At 47.5% G+C, this 14,561-nt stretch overlaps 2 protein-coding genes across 25 annotated transcripts in view; both read right to left on the reverse strand.

The window, feature by feature from the left end:
• MAP4K3 (mitogen-activated protein kinase kinase kinase kinase 3) overlaps nt 1–2,680 on the reverse strand; it is a 71,440-nt gene extending 68,760 nt beyond the window's left edge. For all 19 annotated transcript variants that reach the window (XM_085542885.1, XM_085542884.1, XM_015856989.2 and 16 more), the window contains exon 1: nt 2,421–2,680. Coding sequence is in view for 17 of the 19 variants with exons in the window: in XM_015856989.2 (XP_015712475.2) it covers nt 2,421–2,528 (108 nt within the window). In the remaining 2 variants the exon portion in view is untranslated. The remainder of the gene's footprint in view (nt 1–2,420) is intronic.
• Nucleotides 2,681–6,745: 4,065 nt separating this feature from the next.
• Nucleotides 6,746–14,463, reverse strand: THUMPD2 (THUMP domain 2 tRNA and snRNA guanosine methyltransferase). 6 transcript variants are annotated; one of them, XR_004306611.2, is made up of 10 exons: nt 14,351–14,463; nt 14,125–14,257; nt 13,443–13,855; nt 12,263–12,340; nt 11,715–11,767; nt 11,343–11,430; nt 10,676–10,747; nt 10,205–10,319; nt 9,051–9,203; nt 6,746–7,571 (listed from the first exon to the last, which is right to left on the reverse strand). XR_004306611.2 is itself a non-coding variant. In XM_015856994.3 (10 exons), exons 1-10 carry the CDS (start codon nt 14,441–14,443, stop codon nt 7,256–7,258), a joined length of 1,479 nt encoding a protein of 492 aa, XP_015712480.2. In that variant the 5' UTR covers nt 14,444–14,463; the 3' UTR covers nt 6,746–7,255. The 6 variants fall into 6 exon arrangements, 4 of the variants coding, with proteins under 4 accessions (XP_015712480.2, XP_032299461.2, XP_085399017.1 ...); XM_015856994.3 differs by having other exon boundaries at nt 9,051–9,168; XM_085542891.1 differs by lacking the exon at nt 6,746–7,571 and adding an exon at nt 8,712–8,903 and having other exon boundaries at nt 9,051–9,168.
• Nucleotides 14,464–14,561: the final 98 nt, after the last annotated feature.

The following is a 14,561-nucleotide window of genomic DNA, read 5'->3' on the forward strand; positions in this document are numbered from 1 at the left end:
GACAAGCAGTTCTGCTCTCAGCTTCACATAGTCCGGTTTAGAGACTAAGTTAGTTGACAGGTACATTTACTAAGACATATACAATCAGACAAGTGAGAAGACGATATGCAAAACAGGAGATGACTTAGCTCCAAGAAAACACTATTAGAAGATCATCTGTGTTTCGTTACAGAAGCATCAGCCGGGCTATGAAGGTAGTAACTTGATTTTGCCATCAATTGACTTCACCAATCCTGCCAGGAGACATCACTGCACAAGGGAATCAATTACAAATCCTCCATTGTATCTAAATGGATAATGAGAGCTTTGTGATATTGCTTCACCTATCATGGCAACATATTTTCACTGGGCTGTTATTTGTTAAGCCTGTTAGGTACCTTTCAGACCCTCACAGAAGACAGCATTATGTCAGCATTTATATCCCCGGGACATCCTAATAACGAAGAATGAGATAAAACTAGATCCAGCTTCATCTCCTGCAATAAACTTTGTTTGGAAGAGATAACGTTGACTATGCATATCTGACAAAGAGCTCATCTCATGAAAACACCACCCATTACTTTTCTTACTACAAACTCATTAGTTTATTCCATGCCACTGGCTCATATAAATGCTAAGATGTTCAGAGCAGAGACTCTACCTGTTTTGTTATTTAAAGTGCTCCACCTGTCTAACAGTAGGCCCACGCATTTCCAATGAAGAAGAGCCTAGGAAGTGGATGCCAGCCTGCTCCGCTTTCAGCTCCTCCAAACTCTGCCAGGAAAGCAGGTTACAGAAAGGTCAGCATACAGAACGAATAACAACATTAGGAGACCATCCTCTCGTTACTGCAATAAAACACCTCCCTGCGCGGCTAAAAGGGGCAAAAATGAAGTTTTCAAAGAACGGTTTGAGGTCATCTGAGCACACCCAGAACTTGGATCAGACCCGCTGAAATCCCACCCCCCAGTGAACAACGTGTTCACATCCGTAACCTCAGCTCCACTCAACTGCTTCACTGACCACAGGGTTCACAGAAAACAAGACAAAGCAAATCAAAGAGGCTTTAATATTAAACCCCCTCACAAATAAAGAATAAAGGCCTAGTAAGCTCACACGTGGATGACACACATGGGTATATTACTTCCTCCTTGTGACATTAGAACTAACCATGCCTTATTATGATTCTCAGACTAATTTCACGTTCCTCTTTGAAGGCACCCTGGGCAACACCTTGCCTTGAAATGACACAGGCAATAATCCTCCCAGAGAAAAGCATGACTCATTTTCCCTACGCTGTCCACAACCTGGCTGTAAAGTAAGAAAGTGTTTATCTCACTTTTGTCAACAAGAAATAAATACTTTGAAACTCAGCCCAACGTATCCTTGTTCCGATACACCACCTTCCATCTCAGCTGTCACAAGGAACGTGAAACACAGACAAATCCATTCGGAGACAAAAAGTTACAAGCGGCGCTGAACGCTGACTGCTAAGCAAGCAGTGAACCAAAGGTGACAGCAATGTAAATATGATAATCACCAAGAAAACTATGACAAATTCAACAGAAACTAGCAGGCCTCCCTCACACAGTGATAGTGCAAAGGGAAATATTCAACCCATGCTCGGCAGTAACATCACAGAATCACAGAATGACCCGGGTTGGAAGGGACCTCAAGGATCACGTAGTTCCAACCCCCCTGCCTGGCAGGGCCACCAAACATCCTTAGAATGATACTGTAGATAAAGAAGACAGAATTCACATCTGTCGGTCACACACAGAGCACTGAGCAAACCCAATAAGGGAGTGCAGGCATCAGGCCAGGTTCAAACTGCACTAAACATCAAGGGGCTGTTTGCTGTGAAACAAACAGGATTGGAGAGCTATCAGCACAGCACACTAATGCTCCAAACCGGCAAGGCAACACAATAACCCTTTTCAGTGGAGCAATTAACCCAGCTGGGGGCTACTGCACTAAGAAGGTAGGTAGGTACACGAGGATTGAGATCCTGAAGTGAGATCAGCCTGGACTAAACACTGCTCTACCCAAACAAGACGTCACCCCTGGGACATTCACTTCAAGGCAGAGGTAACGTCAGCGCTACTTTGAAGCGACCGAACGTCCCATCGCAGATAGTTCGGAGTGCTGTGGCACAGCGCTGCCAACCACAGCCGATGTCGCTAAGCAGACAAGCTGCGGTGCCGCTCGCACAGACACACACAGGTGCCGCCCGCACCGGGCCCGGAGCGCGGCAGCCCGGGGCAACGCGACCGAACCGGCACCCGCAGCGCCGGGACGCAGCTCCGGAACCCGACGGAAGGTCCGAACGCGGAGCCGCCCCGGGGCCCAGCACACACGGCCGCAGGTTCCGAGGCCGGTCCCGAGCGCCGGCCACACGCCGGGTCGGGCCGAACCGCGCCGAAGCACCGTCGGGCCCGTACCTTGTAGACGTCGCCGTAGGTGCCGCTGCCGATGCGCTGGATGAGCTCGAAGTCCTCCTGGGGGTTGCGGCGGGACAGGTCACACACCCGGCCGCCAGCACCGCTCATGGTGCCGGGAAAGCCCCGCTCGGCCGCGGCCCCGGTAGGGGAGGGCACAGGGCACGGCCACTGACGGGACGGGAGGGCAGGGCGCCCGGCCGCAGCGATCACCGCCACCCCCTGCCCCGCTCCGGCAACATGGCGCTGCCACCACACAACGCGCATGCGTGCCGCCCCGCCCCGGAGAGCCGAGCATGCGCGGGGAGCGGCGGGTGTGTGGTGTTGGCGCATGCGCGGCGGAGCAGCTCCGCGTGAGGCGATGGAGGCGCGAGGCCCGGTGACATCGTGAGGGACGGGGCGGGTGCCCTGCAACATGGCGGCGGCTGCGCCCTCGTTTGTCCCCTTAAAAGCTGCTCTCAGCACGTCCCAAAGCCACAGAGCATATGAGGCTGGAGGCAGCGTTAGTTCCAGGCTCACTGTGCTCACAGCCCATCTGTCTGGCTGCCACTGGCAGCCTGAAGACACAGATTCCTCCTTGCCTGCTTCCTCTGTCAATCTAAAGGTGTGAATCTGCAGCTGAAGAACCAGAGCTTAGAGGAAAGCACCGCCTCACCAGAGCAAGCTCAAGGAGCTGCACCTATGCAGGATGGGACCCTCTGCACTGCTTGCCTTGACTACAATGGCCATTTACCTCATTGTAAAGCAGTCACCACTGTGGTGTCATGTCAAGGAGCAGGGTGCCAGTGGCAGGATGTTATCAAAGACAATCCAGCAGTACAAATGTCACCTGCTCCCTAAGTGATCAGCACAGCTCACCCTGTCCATTTCCTACCTAACAAGGCAGGAATGAGATGCTAGCTTGCATCCAAAGGTTGCCTTTCCCCTTGCCCCTGCAGGAGTTAGCAGACCATAGGCTGGAAACTTGCATTCCAGCATCTTTGGAGGACATCCAGCAGCAGATGTTTCAGGAGGTGATGTCAGGAGCAGTTATGGCAAAACCCATCTGCATGGAAACTCCCCAGCTTTCAGAAACTGGAGCATTTATGTCCATCCAAGTTATTTTAAATTTAAACTCAAAGATGAAATAGAGAACAAAGTCTATCATGGTGCGCTTGCATAAATCCACACTGCACCTACATTATGAATCTTACGTGGCTGAAGCTGTATGATCACATAGCTCACGTAAAGCTGGGAGGTTCACAGCACAGCTACAAAAGCATCCATATGCAGCAGTCTCATTGGTTTGATCCTAGAGAGGATTACTGCCAACTGACAGACACTTGTTGGAATGGAGTTGCTCCTACGGTGGGGCTACTTGGCAACAGGATCTGCACAAGCATCTCTCCCCTTTCTCCTGCAAGGGAAGGGATGTTCACTCAGCTGTTCTGGTGGCAACAGACTTCAGAAGAATCACCACGTTTCCAGGCCATGGCTGCAGCTGATCTCTGCAGGTGCATCATGGCAGCAACCAGTTTCTTTGCAGAAGAAACCTCACCCAGCACACTGCCAGGTCTGCTCCTCATGACATGTAATGGTAATGTGCCATTCTAGTGAGCTAATCACGCGTGAAGGCTTCTCCATGTCTCCCTTGAGTAGGCAGCATGCGATGCCAGTAAGCAGAGCACACCTTCTCATCTCCAGTTACTGGGCCTTGCGTGAATCAGCTCACTTGCACAAGTGGAATAACCAGTCATTAAGAAACAAAACAAAAAACCCAACTGAGCAGTGTTGTAGGGCTCATGCAGCAGGACCGTGGGACTAAAACAACCGCTCCCTCTCCATCACGTGCAAAGCAATATCTTTTCTCATGAGCAGAGCTGTCCCACGCTGGAGCCTGCAGTCCTCGATGTTGGATTGAATGCTTCATGCTGAGGTAGGGAAGGGAAACACTTTCACCAAAAACAACAAGAAAAAGCTGTAAAATTAATGGCTGTTTACAGAGGGAGAGCTAAAGTCCCCTAACAAGAATCCAGTGTGAGCTTGAACCATCCAAACTCAGAAGGCTACACACAACACTTTCTCTCGTGCCAAAGGAAATATTTTGATTTGAGCAGCTGTAATGCACAGGCATGGCTTTTTATTATTATTATTTTCCTTTAAGAAGTTTAGAAAGCATAGGGCTGAGGAAAGGCTTGCTAATCTAGCAGCTTAATGAAAATCCTCGCCTGATGAAAAATGCCTAATAGAGAGTGAGCCAAGGCTGGCAATGGATGCCTGCACACAGCTGGGCACAGACTCACCTCCCAGCCGCCCTCTGCAGAGCTGTGCTGGGGGAGGCTGCTGAGGGCCACCCACCCAGGTGGATTACCTGCTCTGTAACCTTCAGATCAGGTTACACACAGCACACACAAAACTATTTTCCTGGCTCCATGGAAGCACGCACTGGGCTCTGCTCCTACAGAGGGGATTCTGCATCACAGCTGCAGCTTTTGCTCAGTGTGATTTTGCTACGTGGGTGAAGTCTGATGGTGAACAGAGGCTTTTGCTATCATGCTCAGTTTGAAGGGGCAGGCGTGACTGAAGTCACAGAGGGAAATCCTTGATTTTTAGAAGTAATAACCAAGAAGTTAACTGGAAACAATTCACAACCACAGATACAGCTCAGTGTAGCACAATTGGGTAATTCTCTAGAACACCAATACCAGTAATTATAACCTGGGTGCTACCCAAGATAACTTGTATCAACAAAGCTGGGTGCAAGTTATCGGATTATGAGGGCATTTCTTTTGTCATTTGCACTCTGCTGCATCTCAGAATGTCAATGTGATTACTTCATTTTGCAGCAATATTTTGCACTATTTCTATTTTCAAGGATCTGTAAGTAAAGAAATGAAGAAAAAAATCATTGTTGCCAGACGAATCCCAGACAGGATTTTATCCCTTTTCCCTTGGTGGTTTGTGTAATGTTAGATTCAGTACATTTTGCATTAGAATAACCAAGATCTCCATTCTGAGCACCTGAGCTGCCCTACAAGAAAAGGTGAACTGACTCCATCCCTGGAAGGTCTCTTCCTTCTGAGGTATATCTGCCTCTGTCTAAACACAACTACAATGTCATGACTTGGAAGTGTTCTCTTGCAAAGCAGAAAGTGTTCATAAACCAGGAGGATCACAGGATGGTCGGTGCTTACACCAAGCAGTCACAACAAGCAATGCAGCAGGAAGTTAGAGCCCCAGAAAACCTCTCTGTCTGGGCAAAACGCCACCTCAGCAACAAAGGAATGGCAAGTGCTGGAAGGGAGCGGCACAGCACTTTCCAGTGCTTAATGGAAGTGACAGGTGAGTGAACAGATCAAAGCACCACTCTGATCTGCCAGACAGCACTCAAACTGACAGTGCCAGTCCCCACAATTAAAATACTTCTGTGCTATGTTGGTGTGTCTGTCACAACTCATCCAAACTCATCCAAATCTTCTGCCATCACCTGAAAGCCACTGTTGCCCCGGTGCATGGCATCCATGCATCCATTACCCAGAGTAATGCTTCACAATAGGTGGGTACAGGAAAAAAAGCTGGCTGGACTCCTGGGGCTGCAGGACTGCTTCACAAGAGGCATTGGCTCTGAACAAAAAAAGGAACAGTGGAGGTAAAAACATCACACACTGTGTGCACAGAGTTGGGAAGAGATGCGAGAAGTAAGAGAAAAACAAAAGACTGATGCTTAATGCAATAATAATCCATTAAATGACAGCAGAAAAAAGTCAGTGGTGAATTTAGCCAACAGTTGTACAGAGGAGACTTAAAACCAACTGATCAATAAATTGAAGCAGGAAGAATCAAGACACCAAGAAGCAAAGGCAGGATATACCAGCAGCAGAGCTAAGCACAGCTTTGGAGCTCGCCTTCCCTGTGACAAGGGCAGGTGGACTGTTTGATGGGCAAGGAGCTGGCTATGATATTGTACCCAGACAGTGGCGGTCAGTGGCTCAGTGTCCGGATCAGATGGAGGTAAGTGGTGCTCCTCATAGGTCAGTACTGGGACCAATGCTCTGTAACATCTTCATCAGTGACATCAACAGTGGGACTAAGTGCACCCTCAGCAGCCCTATTGCACAGACTGCATAAACTCAGACCTCTCCCTTTTCAGAAGAAGAACAAAAGTATCTACGTGCTTCTTTGCAGACAGAAGTCACCTCAAATTGTTAATTCATTCTGCAAGCATTTCTGCCTTCTATGCTACACCCTTAGAGCAATGTTATCAAGCAAGGAAAAACAATCTTGATATAAATAAGTTTCAAGCTAAAAGCTGAAGCATTCCTATTAGATACATGCAAACCCCACAAGGATTTAATACTAAAAATAATTTATTTTCCACAGCATGATATCGGAATAGTAACAATTCAAATTCATCATAAGATAGCTTTAAAATAATACAAGACTGCAAGGCACGTAAGTAAGGCTCTCAGCCCAGTCCTCAAGAATAACTGGAGATTTCTTAAGAAGCACTTCCTAAGGATATTAATGGAGGTGAAAACCTATTTACATGTAGTATTACCATGTTTTTGTGGTACAGCATTTTAAATCTTTCTCTCATGAAGAGCTCATCCCGATATTGAGAGGATGTGCAGACTCCCATCTTGTTACAGCAGTTTATATTAAAAACATTTGAAACACAAATAGGAATCTTCCATCTAAAAGCTGAAGTGAGAAAAGCAACAGCATAGTACACTCAAGTAACCTGAGGTGAGCTAGCAAATGGCACGGAGTTTGGACCAGCTGTTACACCAGCTCACTGCCATGCTGCTTTCAAGTCTATCAGGATTCAAATTCAACACTGGCACAATGCACAAAAGCTACTAATTGCCAGCAGTAGAGACCTTCCTGTATTTGTATATGAAAGCATCTGTCTTTCCAAGACTAACTTCATAGATGCCATCTGGCACCAGAGACCCAAAACACATCTGTCCACAGCTGAGCGCAGGTTCTTCAACACCAGCCCCCAAAGAGGATGAATTTCCATCATTATCCAAGGCTTCCACAGTGGTCATTTCACCTGCACCATCAGAAATGGCATTAAGAGATTCATGTTCAACAGTCTTGGCAATGCCATCCATGCGCTTACGGAGATCTTGATTCAGCAGCAACACAACAATCCCTCCGACACGAAGCACTCTGGCAATTGCAGGAAATAATAAAGGTTAGTTGTTTATCCTGCCTGGATTCATTTAAAATTCAACAACAGTGATACTTCAGACATCATTTGCATTCAACGAAACACCTAAACACATTAAGTGTAACTGCAAATAATGCTTCCTGAGTGAAGCCAAGGGAATTTAAATTCCTCAGCTGAATGGGAGAATCGGGCCCTCTACTGACTCACAAACCTTTCTGACTTTAGGAGTTCTTTCCATTTGGTTAATAAGGAAGAGGGACTCAGCTTCTTTGCTCTTCATATTCTTCCAATTATTGAGTCTCATTATGAGAAGCAAGAGCAAAGCCTGAGCCTCCGCTGGCCTGCAAAGGAACAGCTTCCCATTACAGCAAGAGGGAGAGCTTTCCTGGCTGGTACAGCAATTCTGAAGCTGGCCTTTCCCTTTGAAAACGTTAGGTCTGTCCCTTCTGTACTTGACTGACCCTTCAAGTCTGTCAAACACAGGAAACGGGGAAATTAACCACTGTTTGTAGTTTATTTTTTCTTAGTACATAAAAGAAACACTATGCTTGGCTTTGAAAGAAGGGAAAAAAGGCTACCCTGCTTCTCACAGCAAGTGCATTGGACAGTCTTACTGGCAGGGCTCTGACAGCAACAGTCCTTTCCTCACCTCCACCTTCCCAAGGAGGTATTTTGCTTAGCGTGACCCAACAGAGCAAATGAGACCAGAAGAACATGAAACATGGGTAAAAGCAGGGATAGTCAGTGTTAGCTGACAGAAGACCACCCTGCCATTCTGCGGAACTACCTCACCTTCTTTACCATCTTCCCAACACATTCCTGCATTGTGTGAGTGAGACCAACATCTGCTGAACAGTCCTAAAGAAAATGCTTGTTTTCAGCCAAAAAGTTCAATTAGGTGGCAGATAGTTTCAACTGCCCGTTAGAAGCAACTTGTTATTAGCTTGATTTAACTCTGCCACAAGATGACAGGGTGAGATACGACAAGAAGCATCTAAACGAGACTAGTTGGCTAGCTGGATATTTCACTGCAGTGCCAAAAAGGAAAATGCCTATCACTGTTTTCCAGTCCGAGATCTTTTGTGCCAGGGCAGGCCAGTAGAAGCTTGACTGTGAACCCAAAATGAAAGCATATGATTTTATACAAGCCTCAACTGAGAAATGCTTATTGCTTTATTTGCCTGTCCATGCTTTACATTTTGCTCAGTTACCCTCTTTTACTCCTTCATCTCGCTCACGATACCATCATGGCTCAGACAACAATCTCACTCCTTGTTAGCCTGCACTGCCATCAGCACTTCCACAGCTTGCAAGACAAGTCCCAGCAGCCTCTAAGGGACAAGTAAAGGACTCAGGCTTTCACAGTCTGCACGGGATCCAGTTACTGAACTGGAGAGCGTTTCAAACAAAGCAAACATTGTTAGCTTTGGATTTAAGATCACAAGCCATCATTACGACTCACCAGAGGCCACACATACCTCTCCATCTCCTGGAGAATATCTGGTAGGAGCTGTATGTCTTTTGTGATCTTGAACTTCTTTCCAAATGGAATATCCGAAATCACTGCATCAAAGCTTTCTGAAGGCAACGGCAGCGCTGCAGAATAAAGGTAGGTCTTGACATCTGACTGCCTGCAAAACGAACAGCAGCCATGCCCTCATTCACCTTACAGAAGGTTCTGCCAGCTCTTTCATGGGTTATGCCACTAGATTCACAGCTCCTCCTCTTTTTTCCCTCACAAACAACACTACAAAGTTACCAACCTAATGCAGACTGGGGGGAGACAAATCCATGAGAGCACAGCCCAGCTCTCAATGTTCTCTGTTACTCATGAGACATTTGCCTCAGCAGCACGACTTCCCTAACAGGGCACTGCACCATTCCTAATTAACTGCTGCTTCTCAACACACAGTGAATTGTCACAAGCAAAATGCAAAGTAAGAGCTAAGCTTGCAAGTGCTCAAACACAGATGTTTAAATGTGCAGGTATTAATGGCAAAAAGCCACATGTTCCACTCTTTCTCCCAGTAATTACATTACAACCAGAATCACTTTAGGGAAATATTTAAAAGATACAAGCTCTAATGGAATCAAAGTTTCTCATCCCAGGGGAATTTAGTTTTCTTGACAGTGACGCAGCAGTGCACCCTGGTGGTGAAAAGCCACTCACACAGCAGGCTGGGTTGGCCAAAGTATAGGCCTTCAGGTGAAAGGGAAGACCATGGGTCTTCAGGATGCTCAGGACTTGGCTGAATGGAGTGAGCAACTTGAACATGGCTTTAGGGTTAGCCCTGCTCCGAGCAGATGACATAACTAAAAACCTCCAGTATTCCTTTCCCACCTAAACCCTGCTGCAATTCCGTGTCAACCTGTCCAGAGTTGGCTGGAGACCTTTCTGTGGTTGTGAATTTACCATTAAGACAGTTACTGCCTGTGTCTGAAAATTATTCTATTCTGAATTTATTCTTGTCAAATTTCAGAGAGGCACAGAACAAACAACCATGCAGTCACCAGCCAACTATTTACTTTTAAAGATAGCTCTATTACAGACCATCTCAAGAGCACTATACAAACACCGAACCACAAAAGACTTTGCTCTTTGAAAGCCTCGCTCTGAAAGCTACACACATACCTTTCACAGAAGCTTTAAGCAACTCAATCTTATCATCCAAGCCCGCAGTCTTAATATTCACACTGGCACCCTCTAATTGTGAATCACTTGTATCCGTACCCCAGTAACAGGCTTCCTGTTCAGAGAAAACAGAAAAATAAAGTCTTTTAGGCAATTTGCTGTACTGTTACACTGACAGCTCCATTCCCAGGACAGGCATTCTTCAAAGACAGGCTGCGGGTGCCAAGCAGAAGCCCTGCAGACCATCAGCAGAGAGCTCACTGCACCCACCTGTACAGCATGTAGGACTTTGCTTTACACCCTTGTGGAGGAACGTCTGTACTAAGACGCCTTAGACAACTGTCTGTAAAGATGATTTTGGTTCCAGGTTTTCACTGATGGGCATTGGTATAACTACAGTACAGGTTTTTTTCTTGGTGCATCTACGAGAACTCTTGCTCAAACCCTCACTATTGTGAGTGAGACACTTACAGGCCACTCTTTGGCAGCTTCCAGCAGGATGGTTCCCAGCCCACACATGGGGTCCAGCACAAAGGCGCCCACCTACAAAAACAAAGGGGGTGTCACACTCCGAGCAAGACACACTCCTCTCTCAATACGAAGCTCACTCAGTCACATAGTGATGACTGACCTCATACTCAGTCTCACTGAATCCAATGCAGATAACAAGTCAGGCCAGAACTTGCTTGTAAGCCGATATATTTGTAAGCACAAATAGTTTTAGCCCAAACAATGCATCCAGTGTTGAGATCACAGCTAGGGAAAATTCATGACTGGACTGCAGAGAGATACTGGTTACAAATGAACCTGTGGATCACAGCAGCTTCTCTTTTCCTTGCAAAAACAACCCCAAACTACCTTTGACACCTAACAGTGGAAAAAAAACTCTTGCCATTTAAACATATCGGCACAAGGAGTAACACTGTGCTTCAAAAGACCTGGAATTATTGAGCAGGTATCTGGTTAAACACCCAGTGATGGTGCATTCTGAGCACAACTAAGGCAGCCTCTATCCATGTGGATGAACACATGGGGCATGGAAATCACCACACTGCTCTGGAACTCCAGCTTCTGCCCTGCCAAGCAGCAAACCACCCTTATGCAGGGCTCTGCATCTTTGCCACAGACATTCACTTACATTTATTTCAGCCAGAGATGCCATGGCCCAGGCGACAGTTGAGCGCAGGCCTGCTGTTTTGATGTACTCTCTGTTTGCCAACGGAAGCCTGCAAACACCAAAATCAATGTAAGATAAAGGTACAGCTGCCCAAAACAGGCCATGTATGATGAAATACTTAAAGAACTGAACTTCCCAGGTCTGCAGACAGACAGAAACCAGTCTGCTTTTAGCCACGTGCTCACTGCCAGGCCTGGCCTATGTGCTCAGGTAAACTCCAGATGGACCAGAAGAATACTGATCCAAAAGATAAATACAGAGGGCAGTCGGCCCATTTAGAAATTATGCTTGTTCTGATACTGCCAGAACAAACGTAGTGATGAGAAAACCTACCTGAAAAGAGGAATCCCCACAACTGAGTGAACGTCATTAAGATGTAGAAAGATCTGAAAGAAAGAATAAAACCAGAATCTCTCAAGTTGAGATGGTAATAGCTTCAACACAGGCACAGGAGACAACTCCATGAATTTCCAGTCCCAGTTTAAGAGCAAAAATACGTGCTTATACAATTGATGATTAATTGCAAATAATCACACAAGATAAACTGAAGGCCACTTCAAAGATTGTTTAATATCCAGGAGAGGACTTTTGTCAGGAATCCATCAGCAAGCAGTTTATACGAGGGCCAGATCCTTGTGTGGATCCTCCCTTAGTCAGTGCAGACCCACATTAGCCTTTCCAGTACTTATGACTGGAGCTAAAGTGCCACTGAAAAGCTCTGCTCAGCACTACAAGATGATTTCTAGTCCAATTCAGCAGCAGAAAGACAAATGGGAGGAGGCTGTGGTGCTGCAAGCAAAGGGAACAGAGGAAAAATAATAAAGGACTTGGGGGACAATTGTGAATGAAGTAACAGGCCGCCCAGCAGACAAGTGCCCTACCTCCAGGTCAGGGGCCCGCAGATCAGCCTGCCATCCAAACTGCTTCCTCAGCGCTATGCCAACTGCTCGTCCAATCTCCTGCAAAGGGAAAGACCAGGAATGGGCAATAACAATAAGAGATTTATAGAAACTATAGATCACAGCCTTGGCTGCACAACCCGCACGAGCACCTGGGAAAAGAGCCCCTCTTTATTCAGAGAAGACAAATTGTTTGAAAACCAGAAGAGGAACAACAGCACAGACTGACAGATGTGCCAGCACCTCAGAGCTGCTGCACACCTGGAGGGTGGAAAGCTGGAATTCACGTCCTGCCCAAGCCAACAGCTGTAGTCATTTCAGGGTCACGGATCACACGCAAAGTATTTTAGACAACTGGATCACCTGAAGGGAAACTCACCTGTGAGTGAGTGCAATTCTCAGTTTTAATGCTTTTGTCACCCCTGGAAGGCTCTGCCTTCAGACTAAGAGCTCAAACACACGGCACAAATTTAAGCAAACGCTGCTGCTGGCAGCCTCACATGGCCCATCTCCCCAAGGCACCAACTTCAGGAGAGAAAAAAGAATCTACTGATAACCGCTGCTATCTTCAGGTAAGAGAAACTTAAATAAACTGCTGCTACCTTCATTGTTATTTTTTCACTGTGAAAATACAGTGCAGCTGAGAATAGCGCCGGATGGAAAGCACCTCCAGAGGTCTTTACATCATTCAAGAGATGTTTGGGGCCCTGTAAGGCTGAGACCCACAGCCCAGAGCACGTCCCAGGGCTGCACCACTCTCCTGGGAAACACAATCTTTGAATGTCCAAGCAGCACCCCTCCAAAATACCTCAACTAGGAGGCGCTCAGCTCCCCTGTCCTTGCAGCACCCTCCAGGCAGCCGAGAGCTACCTGCACTTTGCTCCTCAGGCCACCAGGCTTCATTCACCTGCCCCACTACTCAGCCTCATCTCTATCAGTCCTCGTTAAGAATCACAGGTCTGACAAACAAACAGGTTAGCAATGTCCTAAAGTTAACAACAGCACTGGTATTTCCACTTGCTTAAGGTAAGTGCAGGTTTTAAGGCTTTTTTTCTTCTGTGAAATGAGACAGGAAAAGGCCAGATCAGTTTGTTACTGCAAATAAACCATGTCTCCTTTCACCTCTGCTCAAACCTTTGAGGACACGGATACTTTATCTTACCTGTGAAGTGAGTATCTTGGCAATTGCTCCACTGCAACGGCACGACACTCTGAAACTGAAGTTCTGCTTCTCATTCCCAATAGGTTTCTCCATGCTGCTCCTGGCAGGGCCTTCCAAAGCAGCCCTGCTGTCAGCCTGGCAGTCCTGATCGCTCTCCTCCGATAGCACACAGTTCTCTCCAGCTCCTGCTTGACATTCCTCAGACACAACCTCTCTTTCTTGCCCTGCTTTCTGTCTTTTACATGCAATATTAATCTCCTCTTCTGGTTTTCTCTTGCGAGGCAATGGGTTTTCTTGACAGACATCATCCTTTTTCCCCTTGTGACTACAAAGCTTTCTCCACGTAGCGATAACATCCAGGCAGGACTCAGGTTCCTCGGTGAGAAGCCTTTTGATCTCGTGCAGCATTTTCCCTGGAAGAAAAGGCAGTTTCTATGTAAGCGCTTCAATCTCAGACCCTCATTCTCTCAAGGCATGAGAACAGCTGTGGGCAGAGATCAGTTTAAGTGCCATCAAGGTGTGAATGCAGAGGGGCAGCAGCCCATGCCACAGACAGCTCTATACACACGTACACAGACCCAAAACCGCACGTTTACTCTTGAATAAAGGGAACATCTCCTCGCTGTTCCTCAGCCCGCCTTTAATCCCACAAAGTCACCGAAAGGGCCGAGCAGAGCGGTACCTTTATCTCTACACACGGACAGCGGGACGCGCCTCTTCAGCAGCAGGAACAGCCGCTCTCCCGACTTGAGCTCCTTCAGCTCGGCCGGCTCCGCGGCGGCGGTGAAGAAAACCTTCCCTAAGACGTGTTCCACCTTCGGAAACAAGCAGACACACACGTTCTATCAGCACTGAGCCCACCGTCTCCCCGCGCAGGCCGGGCTGTTGGCACGCAGCGCCGCCCTCACCTCAGTAGCGCCGAGCCGGGCGCGCACCTCCCGTGCCAAAAACGGCTCGAGCCCGCGTCCCGCCGTGCAGAAGTACCGCGCGGCCGCCGCCATCTTGGCCCGCCCCCGCCGCCATTTGGGGCCGCCCACGGCACCGCGTCACGTACCGAGATGGGGTGTGGAACTGCGGCCGAGTAAAAACTAACCGCAAAGTTGCAACTCAACAACGAAG

This window comes from Coturnix japonica, chromosome 3, assembly GCF_054131305.1.
Source record: "Coturnix japonica strain WE chromosome 3, WE-NBRP24, whole genome shotgun sequence".
Classification (NCBI taxonomy): Eukaryota; Metazoa; Chordata; class Aves; order Galliformes; family Phasianidae; genus Coturnix; species Coturnix japonica.